The sequence below is a fragment of the Culex quinquefasciatus genome, chromosome 3 (assembly GCF_015732765.1).
Source record: "Culex quinquefasciatus strain JHB chromosome 3, VPISU_Cqui_1.0_pri_paternal, whole genome shotgun sequence".
NCBI lineage: Eukaryota > Metazoa > Arthropoda > Insecta > Diptera > Culicidae > Culex > Culex quinquefasciatus.
This window is the reverse complement of record NC_051863.1, coordinates 25,026,330-25,048,025: the sequence shown is the minus strand read 5'-3', so window position 1 is coordinate 25,048,025 and position 21,696 is coordinate 25,026,330. Positions and strand designations below refer to the sequence as shown.

Genomic DNA, 21,696 nt, shown 5'->3' with positions numbered 1-21,696 from the left:
GCCGCGTTTTGGCAGCTTCCCTGTGGGAATTTTGGCTCGAACCTTGGGTCGATTTGGCTCGAGATCGAGCATAAAGGGACTCGAGCCTCGAGCCGAAATTCTCACTGGGTTTTGGCGCAACAATTTGCAACGGTGTGGCCATAAAGTCTGAAAAGGCTCGTCGATGTCTGCAGAAAAATGTTCACATTTGCAGAAAAACATGCAAGTTAGTGCATCTCCAGCGCTGGTGGCAAACATCGAGGCAAATCAAATTTGTACCCGACGTCAAACCCAAAATATCAAAAATTCAAAATTAAAAAAGTCAAAAACTTCAGTATTCAAAAACTCAATAGTTTTAAAATAAAAAAAATCGTTTTTCAAATAGATCAAAAATTTGAAATGTTCTGTTATGTTTTTCGTTTTTTTTAGATTTTCCAAGCTGGATATCACAAATTTAAGCTTCATTCCAGGACACAATTCTTAAATACCTGGGTCTTAAAATGAAGCTTAAATTTGTGATATTAGTGGTGATTATTGCAAGTCGTCATTTGTCGATAGTACCTAGATTGAGATCATTCGATCGTAATTTCTCGATCTACCATCGACAAATTACGACCGAAGATCGAGAAAATCTCGATATGGGTTCGGCAGGGTGACCACTCAAATCCCATTTTCAAATTCCCGTCTTTTTCCAGACTTTTCCAGAATTCTCAAATAATACGCATTTCTTATCTGAAGAATGATTTCAAGCAAAAAACTTTCTATAAGAAAAGTCAATATTAACCACCGAAAAAAATTAAATTAAATTAAAAATAATGCAAATACACTCAAACCCCGGTGGTTGGTCACTTTTTCGTTTGACACTTTTTTAGTTTGTACCCCGTTGGTTGGTCAAAGTCAAACTAAAAAGTGACGAACTGTCACTTTTTACACGGCGCTTACGCACACTATCAAAACAAACGTTCGGTAGTGTGTGTGAACTCCGTGTAAAAGGGGTGTCAAACTAAAAAGTGACCCCGTTCGTTTGACAACAGTTCGTGTCAAACCATCGGGGTTTGAGTGTATAGGCATTTTTTGTAAATACAGAAACTAAACAACAATCGAAAAAAAACTTCACAAATGGAACTTCATTATTATGATTCAGAGTAGAAACACAAACAATTAGTCTTTGAAAAAATTACCGAAAGTTCAACAATACTTATAACATTCATGTTATTTTTTAAATTGGCAAAAGTATAGTCTTTGATACTTCGTTTCAACTGGAAATGACAAAAAGTTAAAGATAACTTAACTTAAAATAGCGTTCCTATTTTTTCAAAACTTCATCATCATTTTAAATCAAAGGATGATTGAAACATAATTGCTGTTATTATTCATTCAAAGGATTTAGAAAAATGTTAAGGTCTTCATAAAATTTTAATTTTGTAATTTTTGATATTGAATTTTTTAATAAATTTTAATTTATCTAGTGGTCAGTAATTAACTGTTTTTTTTTTCAATGAACATTCAGTTAGATATGATTTTATGTTTTACCACTTATTTTAAGCAAAATGTTTGAAGAGACAATTTTTTTAAACAGTTTTGCAATAACTCTAAATTTCTTTGATTATTTTTTGCAATTTCAAAATTTTCTTTATGTTTTCAAAACGTAAAAAAGTTTTTAAATTTTGGATTTTATTCGATATTTAAGTTTTCCGAAAACTGAAAATCAAGCTTTATGTATAGTAGTTATTTAACCATACTCACAAAAAAAGTTTAACGGCAACATAAAAAAAAAATATTTTAATTACTTAAATAATTTAGTTAAACAATTAAAAATATTTACTAAAAAACCATTGCCAAACTCAAGTTAGAATCTGTTTTCAAATATTCAATCTATGTGACAAAATGAAATAGAATCATAACTCTAAGCTGGCCATTAGGCTCTATTTTTATATTAGTTTTTCATTAACTTTACCTCTTGTATGATAAACAAAAATGTATAGAGATCATATGATTCATGAAAAATATTATGAAGATCTGTGTCAAAGACTTAATTAAGATTTTGAATGTCTTTAACAGCATTTACATACTCAATATTGAAATAGTGAAAAGACCCTTAAATTTAAAGTAAGTTATTAAAGCAGAATTGAGTGAATTCAATTTAAGAATTGTACAAAATATTACAAAATTATTCATGGGTTAAAAAAATAATTTTCAATCAAGCATGCTTATAATTTCCGACTTTTCCCGTCTTTTTGACAAATAATCATAAATTCCCGACTTTTTCCCGATTTTTGGCGGATTTTGGCGAATTCCCGACTTTCCCGATTTCCCGACTTGACTTTTAGACTTTTTTTTTAAATTTTTGACATTTTTAAAATTTCTAAAACTTTCAAAAAAAAATTTGAAATTTTTAAAAATTTAAAAGATTTTTAAAAATTAAAAAAAATTGAAAGTTCAAAAATTTTAAAATCTTTAGAAATTTTAAAATCTTTAGAAATTTTAAAAATTTTAAAAGTTTAAAAAAATTCTAGAAATTTCAGAAATTTCAAAAAAAAAATTGAAATTTTAGAAATTTTAAAACTTTTGAAATTTTTGAAGTTCTGTTCGCAATTTCAAAAATTTCAAAAGATTTAAAATTTCAAAAATTTCTAAGTTTTTTTTAATTTCTTTTTTTTAACTTCTAAAACTTTTAGATTTTTTTTAAATTTCTAAATTTTTTAAAACGTTTAAAATTTGTAAAATGTTTAAAAATTTTAAATTTCAAAAAAAAAATTAAAATTAAAAAAAAATCTAGAAATTTTTGAAATTTAAAATCTTTTGAAATTTTTGAAATTGCGAACAGAACTTCAAAAATTCAAAAATTTCAAAAGTTTTAAAATTTCTATAATTTCAATTTTTTTTTTAAATTTCTGAAATTTCTAGAATTTTTTTAAACTTTTAAAATTTCTAAAGATTTTAAAATTTTTGAACTTTCAATTTTTTTTAATTTTTAAGAATCTTTTAAATTTTTAAAAATTTCAAAATATTTTGAAAATATTAGAAATTTTAAAAATTTAAAAAAAGTCTACAAATTAAAAATAAAAATTTAAAAAATTTTACAAATATTAATTTTTTTTAATTAAAAGAAAATAAAAAAAATGAGTTTTAATTTTTGAAATTTTAAAGAAATTTCAAGTTTTTGAAATTTTTAAAACTTATAAAATTTTAAAAATTTAAAATTTTTAAGAAATTTCAAATTTTTAAGAAATTTTAAATTGTTAAGAAATTTCAAATTTTTAAGAAATTTCAATTTTTTTAAATAACTGAAATTTTTATGGAATTTTTGAAATCAAAATTCCGTTTAGATAAAAAGATATTCAAAAAATGGTATTACAAATTACGATCGTAATTTCTCGATCTACGATCGAGATTTCTCAATAGTAAAATTACGATCGTATTTTGTCGATGGTACCTAGATCGAGATTTGTCGATGGTAAGTCGTTATCTTACTAGTTTTTTTTATCATATTTAAATTTTCAACTTTTCGAATATTTTTCTATTTGAATTTTATAATTAATATTTATTTTTTATTTCGATGAGCTTTTACAAGCGGATTCTTTTGAAATTAAGTAATTAAGCTTTGCGAAGTTTGTCTCAAAAGTTTTGCAAAATATTTAAATTGTTGGTTAACCTACCAAGCATACGAGAATTTAGCCGAATTTCAGTAAAAAAGTTTATGGCTTTCCAAAATTTGCTGAAAATTCATTTGATTATGATTTTTTGAAAAATTTCAGTAGTTTTGACTGAATTCAATCATGAGAGTTGGTGTTGTTTTAATCAGTTTTGGCTGGAGGTTTTCTTTCCTTGTGCAAAACGGCTAGACCGCAATTTTTTTATCTTTTAAGATGATTTTATTTAAACATACATGTTTGCATGTATAATTGCGCACTCAACGTGCAGCCGGGCGACGGCACCGGGAACCTTCGGCCGTATATCGCCAGTGGGACCCATCGTCATAAGCCCCGGACGAGTAGATACGACCGTTGAAGAGCGTCCCGGCACCGCCCACCCAGAACGCACACACATTGAGGCTCGATGTAGGTACACCCCTTAATCGAACAGACCGAAGCCCATATCGTCGTCCTCGGACTCGGACTCTTCCTTCTTCTCCTCCTTGGCGGCGGCAGCCGGAGCGGCCGAAGCAGCAGCAGCAGCCGGGGCAGCGACCGCGGCGAACTTGCTCGGGTCCTTGATGAACTCCTTGACCGTTTCGGCCTCCTTGAACTCGACCTCGGTGACGGCGGCGATGGCCAGCAGGTTGCGGAAACCGTTGGCAATGCTGTGCGGCACGGAAGCCAGCGTCGGGTAGCCGATCTCGAGCGAAACGGCCGCCAGGTTGGCCACTCCGGCCTGGAACTTGGCGCGCAGATCTTCCGGCTTGATGTCCAGAATCTCCGGCGAGAAGATCGAACCAGAGTCGTACACCTGCTCAATCTGCAGACCGTACGAGAACGGCGAGATGTTCAACATGTTGAGCAGCGTGGCCTCGGAAGCTCCGACCTTGTCTCCGGGCTTCAGAATGGGCACATCGTTGATGATTTCAATCGTACCCTTGGAAATCTTGGTCGGGATGGACAGCGCCTGGAAGAAGGAGGTCTTCTCGGGGCCGAGACCGGTGTTCTGGGCCGGGATGATGACCTCCAGCGGAGCGATGGCACCAGCACGAGCCGGGGCACGCACCTTGCTCTCCATCAGCTTGTCGCGGATGTCGGCCAGATCGCCCTTGGTGAACACGAAGCCGACGTTGCCGCGGATGTGCGGCAGCAGCTTCTCCAGGTTGCTGTTGTTCTCCAGATGACCGCGGATGGCCTTGCGCATCATCGTGTTCTTGCCCATCAGGACGATGGCCGAGCCACGGAGCGAGATACGGATGGTCTGCATCTGGCGGGAACCGACATTGTCGGCGCCCACGATGAAGCACTTGGGGTACTCATCGAGCAGTTGCTGCAAGCAAAAAATAAAAAAAATAAAATCCGGCACACTTCCCAGCAGACACTTTGAGGTTAGGTTTCGCGGTCAGACGTGAGGTAGTTTTAACCAGTCCCGAATACCGAACACTTCCTGGGTTCAGCTTTGTTCAAGCAAGGAAGCCGAATATCCGTGAGATTCTTTGTTGTTTTTCATCATTTTGAAGAAGGGGGCTGATAAACATAACCTACAATCACGACAGGGCCACTTCCGGCTCGCAACACTTACCACAATCTTGACGAAGTAGTTGGCTTTCCAGGTGGTCTTGTCCTCCCTACCCATCTTGAATGTTAAATAGGGACTTCCCAAGGAAATTTAAGAACTGCAAAGAAAGGGAATGAAACGAAAATTGTTGAATTCGAAGCTTGAAAATGCGACCTCCATTTTGGAATTTTGATCGGTCGCCGTCAAAACACGTGGAAAAGTAAGACGGAATTTAGATTTTTTAATTTAGCGAAAAATTAACTTCGGTACACTACTTGTAACAGTAAAATTACCAAATCAACACTTTAATAAAGCTTTTAAACAAGTCAAAATCCAAAAAAAATCCACTTTTCCACGCAAAATTGAAGAAAGTTGCACCTACCAAAACCGAGACAATTTGCTCTCTTGAGCGTTCACGAAAGTAATGAACGAGTGGACGGTTTTCGCGGTGACATTTCGGGTGCGTTTTGAGTTTTTGAAGCGCCCCGGTGTGAAAATAGACGGCGTGCTACACGATCAACTCAAACTAATCAAATAATTTTATATTTTTATAATTTTATAATTTTATAATTTTATAAGGCTTTCTAGGCCCAGTGAAAAAAATATAATTTAACTCAAAAATTACGAACTCCTCGTCACAGTGTCCTGATGCAAACAATGATCGAGCTGTAGCTGTCACAGCCCTTCGAAGTATGTTGGCTGACATATCGGGCAGTCAGTCAAAAAAACCAGCTAGAAGTCGCCTGACAAAAAAATTTTTGCTAGAAAGAGATAGGAAACCTGATGCAAACAAACGTCCAGCTGTCATGTAAACATACTTTGAATGTATTGGTAAATTTCTGACTAGAAAGCCTTATAATTTTATAATTTTATAATTTTATAATTTTATAGTTTTATAGTTTTATAATTTTATAATTTTATAATTTTATAATTTTATAATTTTATAATTTTATAATTTTATAATTTCATAATTTTATAATTTTATAATTATATAATTTTATAATTATATAATTTCATAATTATATAATTTTATAATTATATAATTTTATAAAAAAGTGCGAGTTTGTTTGCGATAGTGTAATAAGGCTTTCTAGGCCCAGTGAAAAAAATATAATTTAACTCAAAAATGACGAACTCCTCGACACAGTGTCCTGATGCAAACATTGATCGAGCTGTAGCTGTCACAGCCCTGTGAAGTATGTTGGAGACTAATATCGGGCAGTCAGTCAAAAAAAACCAGCTAGAAGTCGCCTGACAAAAAATTTTTGCTAGAAAGAGATAGGAAACCTGATGCAAACAAACGTCCAGCTGTCATGTAAACATACTGTGAATGTGTTGGTAAATTTCTGACTAGAAACCCTTATAGCTTCATTAGCAACAAAGTTAGACTATTTTTACAATCAGATTGTAAAAGTATTCGGTCCGTAAGGTTGACAATTTTTGGATAATAATAATAATATAATTAATATAATAATATTAATATAATTCTTTATATTTTTAAGTCCCACAAAAAATAAAAAAAAAAATCCAAAATAACACTTTTTACAAAATATAATAAAACAAATTTTCAAAATTTTAAAATTCAAGATGTGTTATTAAACACTTAGGGGAACTATACCCTTTCTCGGCCAATTTCTATTATCGGCCTATCAGCACTTTGATGAATTACAGCTTTCATAAAGTGTTTTTGACTGTTCCAAAAAAAAAATAGCTCAAATAAAAGTGAGCAAGCAACTCTCCATTGTTGATACATCTGAAAAAGTTGATTTAATAGCTGAAAACGGCGAAAGTGATGAGAATTTGTCGAACGGCTTAAGGTGTATTCACATTATACCGCAGCCGCAGCCGCAGCCGCATCCGCACAAAATTTGACAGTACGGATGCACAGTGCGGACGCGATTTCTCCATTGCATTTCATATGCAGCCATTCACACTGTTCCGCATCTGTATCCGCAGTACGGATCCGTATACGGATGCGGAACAGTGTGAATGGGAACATTTGAAATGCATTGGAGAAATCGCGTCCGCACTGTGCGTCCGTACTGTCAAATTTTGTGCGGATGCGGCTGCGGCTGCGGATGCGGTATAATGTGAATACACTTTTAGAGTGATTAAAATGGGTATATTTCCCCTACTACCTATGGGGCAGCACTCGAACATTGGATAGACAAGCAGAACCCTTTCCACAGTGGTTGGCCATCGTCGGACCAAACGGAGTCGGTTTGTATTTCCTTCCTTTTACAGACCCAGGACAAGCCAGCGGAATCGAATGTAACTGGATTGGCCGTCTTGGCCAGTGTAAACTAATACAAAGAATACAAATGAATAAAAACAATCAAAAAGTTTAACAAAGTGAATTTTATTTTGAAAATAACCTCAAATTCCGAAACAACAACACACGACATCCTAAATAACAAAACCGTGCGACGTCGATTATCGATCGTACGACAAATACGATGGCACGGACGACAAACGACGGACGTCCGACGGACTTTTCAGTCAGGGATTTAGCGGATTATATATATATACCGAGGGGCAGGACACATCTAATTGATTATCTTTACGCTAATCAATTAGCGCTGATTCTGGTTGATTAGCTAATTATTTAGTGCCTATTTGACAGCGCATTCACACCTCATATCAAATGATCTTGACCTATCTTGACGTGTGCAGAAATGAAGTTCTGTCAGTTCAATGTTATGATTTTTCCTCGCTGATCGCAGACAAAATTGTTGAGCATAATCTGGTCAGTCGGGCCAGGAATTCGTGTCCGGTCCGGTCAGATTATCGTGACGGGAACCTCTGTATATCGATCTGGATGAATTTGAATGAAGTCGGAAGGTGAGTGAAACATAACATTTAATAAATAGAACAGTGAGGTTATGTTTACAATTTCAGGTTCCTCGCCGGCTGCCTCCAGGCAACGATCGGCACAGCAGCCAGCCAGCAGCACCGGCCAGCTTGTCGTCCACTTCAACAGCTCGAAATCAATCGACGGACGGAATCAAAGCTCACGACCCTCAATCCCACTCCAAGTCTGCTCAATAAGTAGAAGCAGCAGCAGTTCCGCGACGAAAGTACTCCCCGAATATGCGGCAAACTCGACACCGAAATGAATTTGAATTACTGCCAGGAGCAGGAACAGTTGCTAAAACAACATCAACAACCTCAGCAAAAATCGGACAAGCTAATCCAGCGAAAATATTCGGTCGACGAGAAACCCACGATGCCCACTTCGACTCACCTTCGCCAGCTGACGTACCAGCCGAGGTTGTGGTGGCCACTGCTGTCCGTTAAGAATCTGTCACCAGCCGAACCGAAACAATCGCCTTCCAGTCACGGAGAAGGAAACCGAAAAAAGTAGCTCGCCCAATGTCGAACCGTTTTCTATCGCGGAAGAAGCTAGTGAATCCGCATCAACGGAATGAAATTCCCTTCCGAGGGTTTGTCGAGTGGGTCAAGTTCTAACGTGCAGGGCAGGAGTCTTGCCAGTTGAACGCCGTACCTGCAGAAAATTGGGAGGACCCGGAAACCTCTTTTATCTGTGTTCGGTCTGCGAGGAAAGCCGCGTTCCGGTGAACAACGAGATGTTCTACTGGAATTAGTGGCGATGCTCGAGCAGGCTTCGGTCGAGGACATTGTCCAGCTGTTAGTCGGCCAATGGTGCTCAAAATGCCTGGTGTCGCGAGTGAACATTCGGCCGTTGACGTGGAATGTGCTGTTAAACTTAATCTGATGAAATTTAATAAAAATTTAAATTTAATTTCGGTTTAACTGCACGAAGATAGGATCAATTTCTTGCGTCTCCCGCGAACACCTTCCAGAGATCGAGCTTTAATTAGATGGTCCTGGAGTTTCTTCCGCAACAGGTACCGACAGATAATGCTTCCATCGAGAAGTTATATTTGTCGGGCGTAAATTGTCTAACGCCAGAGAATTGGCCAAGACCGTAGAACCGGTACTGAGATGTGCGTCATTCTGCGAAATCAATCCATCCGAATCGAGCAGCTTTCGGGATAACAATTTCGAGACGCTTCGTGGCTATGGACCTTCATGGAAGTTGCGGGGATTTTTGACGTGAAACAAATATAAAAAGAAATTAAATGGTTTTCGAAGTCCTGGTTGTTGTAGCCGCTGAGTGATATGATCACTATGACCGTCCACTGTAATTACGGCAGTGCAGATTGCCAAAATATCGACATGGGTCAGTTCTTGAGCGTGCCTTCAGTGTACTACAACTTAAAACAAATCCAACTGCTCCCCATCCCCCCATGTGTTAAAATCATTAAGTTTATTTCATACGTAATCGCTACATTTAAAATATACTCCTCATATAAGTGGTGCACTCTTAGGACCATCTGACTGTCCGATAGAGGCTGGTTGCGGCTAGTTCACGATGGGTGACACCGGGGAGTCTCTCACACGAAGCTCGATAACCTCAAACAATACTCGCAGCGCTGCTTCGTCGGAGAGTCCGTTCACTAGTCTGCCGTTTCCGAACCGAACATTTCCGCTAGATTGGGGAGTGCGTCTCACCAACAAAATCAGCTCTCATGACCTACAACTTCGGCAACTTGCTAATTCCAACGCTTATGATCGCCTGCTCCAGGTCATTCCGCGGGGCACTTCCGCATCACTTTCCACTACTTGGCGATGTACTTTGTCCAGATGAAATCGTGCCTTCCTTCGTGATGCACCGGAATATTTAGAGTCTGCAAGGTTTAAAAAACAATCACTCGCAAGTTCCACACAACAAAATAAACTTCCCCCTTCGTACCTGCCGAAAGGCGATAGCCTACTGTATCCTCCTCCGGTAGAGGTCGAACTTCTCAGACCATTTCGAGAGAGGGGAAACAAGTTTTCTACTTGCCTATGCTGGGAAAGAGGACAATCACGATCCAAGGACTGTTACGGAAAAGCGAAAATAAAGTTTACGCAGCAACCACGCGTTTATATTTTTGTTTTGTTTTGATGATTTTGACAGATTTTTTTCAGCCCAGGGTAATGCAATAGGGTGGGAACGCGTTAGTTGATTAGCGTTACGCTAATAAACTAGCTGATAATTTGTAATCAATTAGCCGAATATGTTAGTTAATTAGGGCATGTGTCTCACCCCTCGGTCGTGACATTATATCAACAATATCACAAATGGTAACCATAAGGCTTTCTAGTCAGAAATTTACCAACACATTCAAAGTATGTTTACATGACAGCTGGACGTTTGTTTGCATCAGGTTTCCTATCTCTTTCTAGCAAAAATTTTTTGTCAGGCGACTTCTAGCTGGGTTTTTTGACTGACTGCCCGATATGTCAGCCAACATACTTCGCAGGGCTGTGACAGCTACAGCTCGATCTTTGTTTGCATCAGGACACTGTGACGAGGAGTTCGTCATTTTTGAGTAAAATTATATTTTTTTCACTGGGCCTAGAAAGCCTTATAAGGCTTTCTAGTCAGAAATTTACCAACACATGCAAAGTATGTTTACATGACAGCTGGACGTTTGTTTGCATCAGGTTTCCTATCTCTTTCTAGCAAAAGTTTTTGTCAGCTGAGCTAGGCGACTTCTAGCTGGTTTTTTTGACTGGCTGCCCGATATGTCAGCCAACATACTTCGCAGGGCTGTGACAGCTACAGCTCGATCATTGTTTGCATCAGGACACTGTGACGAGGAGTTCGTAATTTTTGAGTTAAATTATATTTTTTTCACTGGGCCTAGAAAGCCTTATACCACAAATAATTTTCTTATGATCTCGACAGTATCACCTTTGGTATTTGATTATGCGGGTACTCATTAAAAGAGTATTTCTCGAGGTACACTGATAATCAACATTACACACTGTTCAGTTCACTTTTACACACTTGTATGGGATTTTTCAGTTCAAGTATGATTACACGAAAGTGTGTAATCATACTTGAACTGAAAAATCCCATACAAGTGTGTAAAAGTGAAATGAAAAAAGTGTAATGCTGTTTACCAGTGTATTTCTTCTTTCGTGTAATGTTAACAATTTTCAAGTGAGTAAATTTCATGCAGCGTGCAAAACCTAGATCGCCACATTTTTCACACTGGGTTACGAGGAAAAAAACAACTTAAAATGTCAAGCTTGAAGAGTGTCAAAAATAGAAACAAATTTTAAAATGTTTGTAAAACGCTAAAATTGCTAAAAATTTTCAAAATTATTGAAAATTCAACTGGTTCTTCTATAATTATTTGTGAAATCATAAGTTAAAAAGTTTCGTCATGCATGCTACTACGACTCAAGCATAAAAAAACCACAACAAAGCATTTCGCTTCAACCACTAACTGAGCACCTTCGGAGCGCTTCCAAACAATGGAGGTAATCGACATGAACCTCGAGTACGACCTGGCCCGCATATGCCGGTGCTGCCGTCGCGACTCCCCGGATCTGCAACCCATCTTCCTGGACGGTGCCGCCGTCGCAGACGGCACCACGCTGTACGAAATGCTCGCCAGCTGCACCCAGAGCCAGCCGAACTTCAACGACGGCTTGCCGTCGCAGCTGTGCGGGGATTGCGTCTCGGAGGTGACCACGGCGTACGGGTTCCGCAAGCGGTACGAGCAGAGTGAGTTGCTGCTGCGGGAGTATCTGTCGCGGAGGAAGGTGGAGCCTGCGGCCTGCGGGGTGAAGGTGGAGGAGCTGTTTGACGTGAAGACGGAGCTGATCGTGGTGGAGACCGTTGGGGAGGAGGAGGATGAGTTGATGACGGTGGAGTTTGTGGAGGAGAGTGGGGAGGATGAGGATCAAGATTATGAGGTGGGGAGTTTGGACGAGATGATTGAGGAGTTGGAGGAGTTGAAGCCGCGGCCGAGGGGGCGGAAGGCGAATGGGTATTCGAAGATTAAGGGGGAAGGGTTTGGGTGCGATTCTTGCGAGCGGGTGTTTGCGGATCGTCGGGGGATTACGAACCACGTGAAGCAGCATGAAAGGAAGGAGGTGAAGCAGTGTCCGCTGTGCAGCCGGGAGTTTACCTCGTCGTATCACTTGAATAGGCACGTGAAGATGCACGAAAACGACACGGATTGCGGGGTTTGCGGGAGGAAGTTTGGGCTGTATCATGACTACAAGGACCACATGGCGGTGGAACATCCGGGGGAGGCGTTGGTGGAACCGAAGAAGTCGGAGCGGTCGGAGCGTGAGCTGGCTCTCACGTTGACGGCGGAGCTGTTGGAGGATCCGGGCAGGATGGAAGCGATTTGTCGGATTTGTGACGCCACGTTTGAGCGGATAGCGCAGCTGAGGAGGCATCTGCGGACGCACGAGGATGTGAAGTCGTTTGAGAACGTCAACATCGCCAACAAGCCGTACCTGTTTGAGGAAGGTTACGTGCTGGAGAACTACCTCGAGTACCTGGTGCAGCAGGTTTGCAAGGGGAATCTGTTGCGATTCTACCAGATTGTCGAGCCTGACGGTGAGGAGTTGGAACTGAGCGATTCCGACACGGATGGTGAAGATGAGGAAGTGGTTCGACGCGAGCATGGTTGTGGCCTCTGTCAGCAGAGCTTCCCGCGGATTAAACTGCTCCGCGAGCACGCTAAAAGTTGCCATCGTCCGGAAGAATTGATCGGTTGCAAGCACTGCGCCCGAGGCTTCCCCAACACGACCCTCTTCATGCGGCACCTGCGCCAGCAGTGCGAAAACACCGTCAAGAAGTTCCACTGCACCTTTTGCAACGAAAAGTTCATGTGGCAAACCTCGCTCAACAAGCACGCCCAGCACCACCACAAACCCACGAAACCGCTCTGGGAGCGACCCGGCGACGAGTCCGGAACCTCAGCCGCGAACGAAGAATCCGCGAAAAAGTTCGTCTGCCAAGTCTGCTCCAAAGGCTTCCAGCGGCTGGAACACCTCGAGCGCCACATCAAGATCCACATCCCGTCGGAGAAAAAGTTCGAATGCCCCGTCTGCCACAAAAAGTTCAACCGCAAGGACAACCTCCGCTCGCACCTCAAAATCCATCAAAAAGACCCCGACGCGGACGCCGACCCCGCCAACAAGCAGAACCAACTGTGCGTCTACTGCGGCCGCGGCTTCTCCAACTCCTCCAACCTCATCGTCCACATGCGACGCCACACCGGCGAACGCCCCTACCGCTGCGACATCTGCGACAAGGGCTTCCCCCGCTCCTCGGACCTCCAGTGCCACCGCCGAACGCACACCGGCGAAAAGCCCTGTCTCTGCACCATCTGCGGCAAGGGCTTCTCCCGCTCCAACAAACTGGTCCGCCACATGCGCATCCACACCGGCGCCCGGCCCTACTCCTGCTCGTACTGCGACCGCGCCTTCACCCAGTCCAACGACCTCACCCTGCACATCCGGCGCCACACCGGCGAAAAACCCTACGTCTGCGGCGTCTGCAACGAGCGCTTCATCCAGGGCACCGCCCTCAAGGCCCACCAGCGCGCCACCGGCCACAACGACGACGGCGCCACCCAGCCGGAACGCTTCGCCGCAATCAGCGTCAACAACCCGCACCGGATGGGCGTGAACGGGCCGAAGGCCCTGCGACAAAGCGCCACCGTCAAAGCGGTCAAGTCGCGCAAGAAGAAGGCGGCCGCCGCCGTAGAACCGATGACCGTCGTCGAGGAGGTGGTCGCGCCGCCACCGCAACCGTACGTCCCGACCGTGCCGTCGTACGTCATGCAGAACTACGACCTGACGGCCGGCGGGTTGTTTGCGCAGAGTTTTACCCAGCAGTAGGCGGGGATTTTTGGTTGTGTAATCACGATTTGCAAATAAAACGAATAATGCCGTCGACTCTTGCGAAGTTTTGCGTTTTATTTTATTATTAACGTGTTTTTTTTGTGTTTAAAATCGGAACGACCTTTTGGAACAATATAGTAAAGCGACTTTTGAAAGCTTTCCACCGTTTTTTTCAAGTTGATTGGTTAAGGTGGTATTAGACTATGAAAAAAAAACAATCGCACTTTTTTGCGTTTGACAGTTTGCCAAACTCGCAAAACAGACAAAATGTATGCAAGCTGACGTTTCTGCAAACAAATTTTGGCGAACAAACAACGCAGACGAACTGTCAAAATGTACGAGTTTGTTTGTTTGCCCTAGTCTAATACCTCCTTTAGATTGTTTCTTCTATTCTAAATATAGTTTACACGAGAATATAGCGACAGACAAGTTTGATTAACGATGGTCTTTTGCAGTAAGTTTTACAAAATATTGTTGCTGCTTTGTGCAGGGAACGGTAACATTTTAGTTGGTTGTTTTTTTTTTGTAGTGCTATTTTTTGATACAAGTTCGTAAGCGGCTAAGTATATCATGAGTTGGCTAAACTTTTAGAGTATTTTTAGTAAGCTTGAAAAATTGGTTAGTTTTATTATAAACATGACCACATGTTTCACTTCTAGCTTATTGCCAGTCTGCTTGCTTTAGCAACGAATCGATGTTGAAAGTGCACAAACCCACTGCATAGCACAGTAGCTCGGGTGGCACGTCAACACATGTAAAAAAAAATGATTCGATTAAAGATGATTGCATCATCGAGGGCCTCGTGGCGCCTAAGTTGCTATGGGGTGCGCTTATCCTTCTGGCCTTCTATCGGATGGGGAAGTAAAACGTCGGTCCATTTGCGTAAAAAGAGGTTTTGGGTGACTCACCACACATAACCTTCGGACGCCTTGAAATGAGCAGAAACTTGCTACAGAGCCCACAAAAGACCCATCAAAACATGAATGTTTAATCCAACAGATGGTTTCAAATCATAAAAAATGTCAATAAAAAGTGGAAATTTTAACAGTTTAATGAACTATTCCAGAAAACTAATTTCTTTGGGGAAAACAAATTTGAAATAAAAAAAAATATGGTCATGCTCCCGATTTAGGAAAAAAAAAACAGCCTGAAAAAAGTTTTTAATTTTAAACAGAGTATTTCAAGGAGTATTTTTATATATTTAAAATTTTATTGTAGTTAAAAACAACAGTATTTCTTTTTAATTTAATAGACGTAATCAGTTCTATTCAACTATGTTTTCCTCAAGGTTTTGGCTCGTTTTTATTTTCAATTTTTTAAACTATCAAAATTTAAATCACTAAAATAAAAAGAATTCTTCAAGTAATCGTTTGCAATCCGCAAAAAAAATATATTACGTCGTGAAACTTCTTACTTTTCCTGCCATTCTCGAGCGACGAAAAGGCCTACTTTTCTCTACCGAATGGAAAATTAATAAATTTCAGTACCAGTAAAAAGTTCTACTTTTCAGCACTGAAATGGGTACTGAAAAGTTAAACTTTTCGGCACTAGTATTGAAAAATAAAATTTTTCAATATTGGAATTCAAATGGATTTTTGACATAAAATTCCATTGAAAAAGCGTATTCCGGAATTGCAAAAAAAAGTGTTGTAAGCAACTCGTTGCAAAACATGATTTTTTCAGCACTCGTCATATTTATCCAACTCGGTAAATCTCGTTGGATAAATGTACGACTCGTGCTTAAAAAATACTACCTTTTGCACCTTTTTGCATAAACTAATATTATAAAATCATTTGCTTTTTACAATATAAGCAAAAATGCGAAAATAAAAACATAAAACCTTTTTCAAGATTTTATTATTTTTTTCCATTGGAAAGAAAACACTTCTGAATAATTCAATAAATTGTTTTCTCGAAAACTCAGCACTTATTTTAAAATAAAATAAATAAACTCACAAAAACGGACACGTTATATTTTTTATGTGTTGCGTATAACAAACGATTGCTAGGCGTATTCCGAATTCCAGTCATTTAAATTGTGACAGTTTATTTTTTTTTCAGAAGTACATTTAAAATCAAATCAAAGTAAAACTGAGAGTAAACCTTTGGTAAATTTAACTAATCGCGTATGCTAAATAAAAATAGTATCTGTTGTTGTAAACTACAATAATTTTGTAAGTATTTGAAAGTTACATGTTTTAAATTCAAATAAATACCTTGAAATATTATATTTTATTTTTTTTTTCAGGCTGAGTTTGAATTATTTTTTCGCATAATCTTACATTTTTTGAAAACTAATGATTGCAAAACAACTGAACTTGTGTAAAATGCATTTTAAAACAACTTTTTTATGCAAATGTTAAAAATGTGGCTTTTTATTTCAATATTTGTATTTTTTATAATTGTTATTATTATTATTATATTTTGTTGTCTCAGTTAATCTAAATTAAATGAACAACTAATCTAACTTTTGCCATACTGGTTTGATAAACGCAGGGAATTGAATTTAAATTTATTTCAGCTGATTCTACTTATGTTTTCATTTCGAAATTTCGAAGTTTTCGAAAAAAATATTTTTTCCCCTCGATTTTCGGGCCAATTTTGGGGAGACAAAAACATCAAATAAAGTTTGTACAGGCCTTATTTAAAAATCGAGCTGTCTTGTGCAGATGATAAAAAAAATACATTGAAAGAAGGATATATTCCTTTAGTTTCAGATATACTCAAAAAAAAATACCAACAACAGTTTGACGTCGTCGGTTTGATGCGCATAATTTTAGTGAAAGATCCTCGGAAAGATCCCAAAATTTAAAGAATGATCCTCAAGGTGAATTGAGTAAAATTTATTTAAAAATTGAAACAAAAAAGCACAGAAGAATTTGTTTTTAAAACTTGTTCAAGTAGTCTTGTAGTCGGTGTCGGTGTTTACTTGGTGGCCTCCAGCAAAGCAGCCTGATCCTTCTCCTAGAGACCCTAAATAGGGAGACTGGTCTGATCTTGCTAAATCGATCTGGCAACGTATGTTTTGGGCTTGACAAAAAAAGAAAAATTAGTCGAAAAGATTAAAATCAGCGAAAAAATAACGGTACTTAACGTCAAAAATTAATAAAATTTATGAAAATATCACACTTGACTGTTTTGTTTGCAAATGAGATTTTCTTTATTTATTTTTGCTATATTTTATAGAAAGGCCATTTAAAAAATCCTCCATCTTTGGACCGTTGCTCAAAAATTGTGTGGATCGCAAACAAATTTGGTGGATTAAACATCGGATCAAATTTATGTGATCTTGCAAATTACAAATTAAAAATCTGTCAACCCTGTTTTGGGTTACAAGCACTTAAGTGGATTCCAGAACGATTGCTGTGAGATTGAACAATCATGACATTGGAATCTGTCTTTCTTTGTGCATCAATAGATAGTTCAACAATTTTCAGATCTGACAACACTGCCGTGCCATAATTTTCACATCTGAATTTTTTTTATAATGATGTAAATTGGGTCCTAAAATAAAGCTTAGATTGCTGATATTATTGTTTACAGCGATAAAGCTTATTTTTCTGAGTACAATGGCCCTTTGTACGACCACAAAGAGTTAAAAATTGATTTTTAAATCAATTTTGAAAAATTAACCTCGCGGTCCTTCTTGACAGAAAAGTTTCTACTTGACAGCTCGTTCCAAGGGGACCATAGTTGATCCATCGAAAAAATGTTGTCTTGTCAAAAAAAAAATTGCATTAAAATGAAAAATAGTGATCAGAAATGGTTTTTAATCGTGTTTTTACCGTTGTACATAAAAATTGGCATAGGGCTTTAATACCCAATTAGAATACAATTTGCTCCTGGAACCGACCTTTTAAGCTAGGGAACAGTGTTTAACATGTTTTTAACATTTTGTTAGCAAGATTGTAAGCATTTTACAACAATATGGGAGCAAAAAGTGCAACAACTTTTTAATACTGCTCTAACGTTTTAAGTTTGAAAAAGGTTCGATATGTTTGTTCAATCGTTAAACGTGTCTTCGCATGGCGAATTCTGTATTTTGCTGTTTCTAATTTAGTTTTATTTTATTTTGTAAACTTTAGATTTTCAAATATCAAATGCATACTGTGAAATGTAAACTGTTTCTACACGCTAGCCACTATTTCTGTTTCCGCAACGTTTTTTTTGTTGTAATCTTTAGTATTGTATTTTTTAATATTGTAGTTTATATTAAATATATATTAAGTAATTCGTTCAACCTGCTTTTCTTCCCGTTGGTTTCTGGAAATTCTACGCTTTGTGTAATTATCAAAAAACTGGCGCTACACTACGCTGGCAATAAGTTGTTTTTCCTACTATTGATTTCAAGTAAACGTAAAGCTTTTTCCTTCCATTTTTGATTGGGTGTAATGATGGTCTGCTGCGTGAGAGTGTGGGATGTGTGTTACAAACTGATTGTCGCGCTAGGTTTCAAAATTAAAGCTTGTGTGTACTCTACGAGTTTGTTTTCGTGTTGGTCGGTTTATATGCTTTTTTGTTAAGGTGGCGAGAAGTTCTAACAAACTAGTTGGTAGGTAGCATAACGTTGGTAGTATAGAGTTACTTTCTTGTGAGAAGTTGGGAAGAATCGTTTGTTTTTGTTTCTGCAAGGCAGTTCCAGTGTGTTTCTCTTATTTTGTCGTTTCACAACCACCGTGTTCGGTTTTATCTTTCGCGCGCTCAATCGTTTCAATCGTAAAAATGTGAAATCTTGTGAAAGCTCTTGATTTTTTTCTCTGTGTCGCTTAAAGCTGTTTTTTTTCTTGTTTTCACTGTATTGGTCGATTACCTTGTTTAGTTGAGCAGGATCAGGATGCCAATCTGCTAGTTTAGGGTGTACTTGAGCACCTTGCCGAGGTACTCGATCGTGATGAAGAGGGAGCGGGCGTCTTTAGGGTCACGTCGGCACACGAACTTGCCCTTGATCTGTTGGCCCTCGCGCACCGGGATGGGTTCCTCGACGTAGAACAGGGTTTGCTTCCAGTGCGTTGGTTTGGTGTACGGCGAGGTGGAGAACTCCACGTGCTCTGGCAGTTCGAAGAAGGTGTCGAAGTAGCCGACCAGGGCCGTAAGGGTGCAGTCGCGCTTGACGGTGAGCTCAAAGTCGTAGCTAAAATTGGGACAGTCCACGTCGACCTCCATGAGGTCAAAGTTTGCGATGATGTTGGCGTTTGTGATTACGTGTTCTGGCTTGCATACTTCGACGGTGGCTTCGCGCAGGACTTCCTTCTTCATGCAGGACATATCGAACCCATACACGTCCTTCCAGAAGCCGATGAACTCTTTGTGCCGATCGAGGTCTCCGTACCCGGCCAAGCTGATGTTGCACCGGTTCGGAAGGATGAAGCCGCCCTCTTTGAGATATTGCTTGCGGGCGTAAATCACGCTGTCCATCATGCCCTCGAACAGCAGGAAGTAACCCATCCACTCGGAAACGATGATGTCAACCTTCTCCACCGGAAGTTCACTGTCCTCGAGTCGTCCCTTGACGAACTTGATGTTGTCAATCTTGTTGCGTCGCACAATGTCCATCGCTTGGTAGATTATGTCCGATTGATCAACGGAAATCACATCCTTGGCGCCAGCCCGGGCCGCAAACATGGACAGAATGGCCGTTCCACATCCCAAGTCCAGCACCGTTTTGTCCCGGAATATTGCACCGTTCTCCAGGATCGCGTCCCGATAGCTAGCCGTCCGTACGTAATCGCTCAGCATGTCGTGATGGATTCCAAAGTGAGAATACGTGTTGAAATAGCCCTGATCGTCCTCGACCGCAACCGTGCTGACGCAGTGCTTCAACTCCTCTCGGATTTGTGCAATCTTTTCCTCTGGAGCTTTCGACTTCTTCTGCTCCTGCTGCTCCAGCAGGTTCCGGAAGCTCTCCTTCATCTTTTCAATATCACTGGCAGCGTGCTGTAGCAAGTTCTCCTTCTCGCGCAGTTGCGCCGTCAGCTCGTTGATGATTCCCTGCAACTTCCGGTACTGGTCCGTGGTCAGCGTCATCGTGTCCCCGACGTCGTTCCCATTCTCCCGAGCCCCACCACTTCCCGCCCCGTTCCCGTTCAGCAAAATCTCATCCAACTCGTCCAAATCAAACATCAGCCACGTTTCGTTCTCCACCGGCTTCAGATACTTGTCATCCGTCCAGAACGCGCTCGTTCCACTCCGAAACACCGCCGGCTCCGGCTTCTCCCGCCGGATGTAGTTGATCATCTTGATGTACGAATACTCGTCCAGGTGGAACCGCCTCCGCACCTCCCCCAGATCAAACTCGTGCTGCTCCTTCGCATGCCTGATCGCCACCGTCATGGTGGGCGAGATCTGCTCGCAAAACAGACACCGCACCGGGTCGTTCTGCTCCTCGGCCACCTCCCACTCGTCCGCTTCCTCCTCCTCCCCGTTGGAGTCGCCGCCCGTTTCCATCTCGCACAGCGGCGGACATTCTGCAAAACGGAAAACTACCTTAAAATTCACTACTAAATTTCAAAACTCGAACTGAAAAGTATTTTGATAGCCATGCTCCCGACCGCCCTCTAACCACTTAGTCTTCAGATCAGACACTGGGAACTGTTCATCAGCTTCTGGCACTCCAGGGTGGACTCCGAAGTGTTTATTGAAGTACTGTTTCCACCTATCCAACACCTTGCTTTCATTCACAATTAGGATTCCCTCGTTGTCCCTACACGAGATGGCTCGGAATAGTAGCTCTATTTCCACGCAATCTCGGTCTTTCTTGCTGAACTCATAAGACTGACGACGACGATCTTCAACGCGACCTTCCGATCCCGTGCGTGCCTGTATCGTTTCACATTCCCGCTTTGTGCAGCTTCCTGCCATAAGCTTCTTTCTTCACGGAGGTAATTCGTTGACGCTCGCCATTGTACCAATCGTTTCGACTGACTCGGATCGTGCTGCTCAGTGTGACATATGCTGGCGCTTCTTAGCTTGGAAACCGCAACCTAGCGCTTCCGAGCCTGCCTGTATCGTTCCACGTTCCCTCTCGTTGCTTTGTGCAGCTTCCTGCCGTAAGCTGCCTTCTTCACGGCGGTAATTCGTAGGCACTGCTTGTCGTACCAATCGTTTCGACTGACTCGGATCGTGCAGCTCAGTGTGGCTTCAGCGTTGATCGTACACCGTCTACATCTTTGAGCGCATGCCAACTTCAACTAGGTAGTGGTCCGAGTCAATATTCGCACCGCATTAGGTGCGCACGTTTGTGACGTCCGAGAAGAATCGGCCGTCGATCGGGACGGGGTCCATCTGGATTTGTGGATGTTCTTGCGGGGAAAATAGTGCTTTTGACAACCATTCCACGAGAGGGTGCGAAGTTGATGCAACGTTGGTCGTTGTCGTTCGTGACCAAATGTAGGCTTTCCAGCTGGAAGCCGATATATGATCGCCGGGGTCTTCTTTGGGTTAGGTTGCTGGTTTTACCCCCGGGTTCCCGTTTTTTCTCCTAACCAGGTCGTCAACTTCGTTCCAGTGATGTAAATCTGCAAATACCACACTTCCCAATTAGTGCTAGCAAGGAACTCACCGTCGTCGGACATTCTGGCAAATGATTATCGGGAATCGGATTGTTGTGGACCACCTTTTTTCCTTTCTTTCTTCAACCTCGATGTAAATAAGCACGGACTCGTGAAAACATGCGCCCGCGCGATCGGTGCGGCGCACATGTGTTTTGACGTTTCTCTTTTGTTTGGCGCGCGTTTTACCGAGTTTTACCGCACAAAGTAAACAAACTTGTTTTGCTGGCGGGCTTAATAAAACTGACAG

At 40.6% G+C, this 21,696-nt stretch overlaps 3 protein-coding genes and 1 long non-coding RNA gene across 4 annotated transcripts in view; 1 reads left to right on the top strand and 3 right to left on the bottom strand.

Moving 5' to 3' along the window:
• LOC6041940 overlaps positions 1 to 13,963 on the top strand; it is a 30,122-nt gene extending 16,159 nt beyond the window's left edge. The window contains exons 6-9 of the mRNA XM_038260693.1: positions 4,066 to 4,308; positions 4,372 to 4,779; positions 4,843 to 4,949; positions 11,486 to 13,963. Of these exons, the coding sequence (XP_038116621.1) occupies positions 4,066 to 4,308; positions 4,372 to 4,779; positions 4,843 to 4,949; positions 11,486 to 13,896 (3,169 nt within the window). The 3' untranslated portion in view covers positions 13,897 to 13,963. The remainder of the gene's footprint in view (positions 1 to 4,065; positions 4,309 to 4,371; positions 4,780 to 4,842; positions 4,950 to 11,485) is intronic.
• LOC6041938 (60S acidic ribosomal protein P0) lies at positions 3,832 to 5,646 on the bottom strand. The gene is made up of 3 exons (XM_001851076.2): positions 5,558 to 5,646; positions 5,200 to 5,293; positions 3,832 to 4,947 (listed from the first exon to the last, which is right to left on the bottom strand). The coding sequence occupies exons 2-3, from the start codon at positions 5,251 to 5,253 to the stop codon at positions 4,054 to 4,056; spliced, it is 948 nt and encodes a 315-aa protein (XP_001851128.1). The 5' UTR covers positions 5,254 to 5,293; positions 5,558 to 5,646; the 3' UTR covers positions 3,832 to 4,053.
• LOC119770191 lies at positions 9,431 to 10,116 on the bottom strand. The gene is made up of 2 exons (XR_005278706.1): positions 9,953 to 10,116; positions 9,431 to 9,887 (listed from the first exon to the last, which is right to left on the bottom strand). It is a non-coding gene; the product is annotated as an uncharacterized LOC119770191 (long non-coding RNA).
• Positions 13,964 to 18,060: 4,097 nt separating the features above from the next.
• LOC6041936 (protein arginine N-methyltransferase 1) lies at positions 18,061 to 21,605 on the bottom strand. The gene is made up of 2 exons (XM_001851074.2): positions 21,458 to 21,605; positions 18,061 to 20,363 (listed from the first exon to the last, which is right to left on the bottom strand). Exons 1-2 carry the CDS (start codon positions 21,468 to 21,470, stop codon positions 18,745 to 18,747), a joined length of 1,632 nt encoding a protein of 543 aa, XP_001851126.1. The 5' UTR covers positions 21,471 to 21,605; the 3' UTR covers positions 18,061 to 18,744.
• Positions 21,606 to 21,696: the final 91 nt, after the last annotated feature.

Bases quoted from the DNA above. Each gene is read 5' to 3' on its own strand.
- LOC6041938 (XM_001851076.2), bottom strand. From the start codon at position 5,253: ATGGGTAGGGAGGACAAGACCACCTGGAAAGCCAACTACTTCGTCAAG. The intron at 4,948-5,199 runs GTAAGTGTTGCG...TTTTGCTTGCAG, and splicing joins ACTACTTCGTCAAGATTGTG to CAACTGCTCGATGAGTACCC.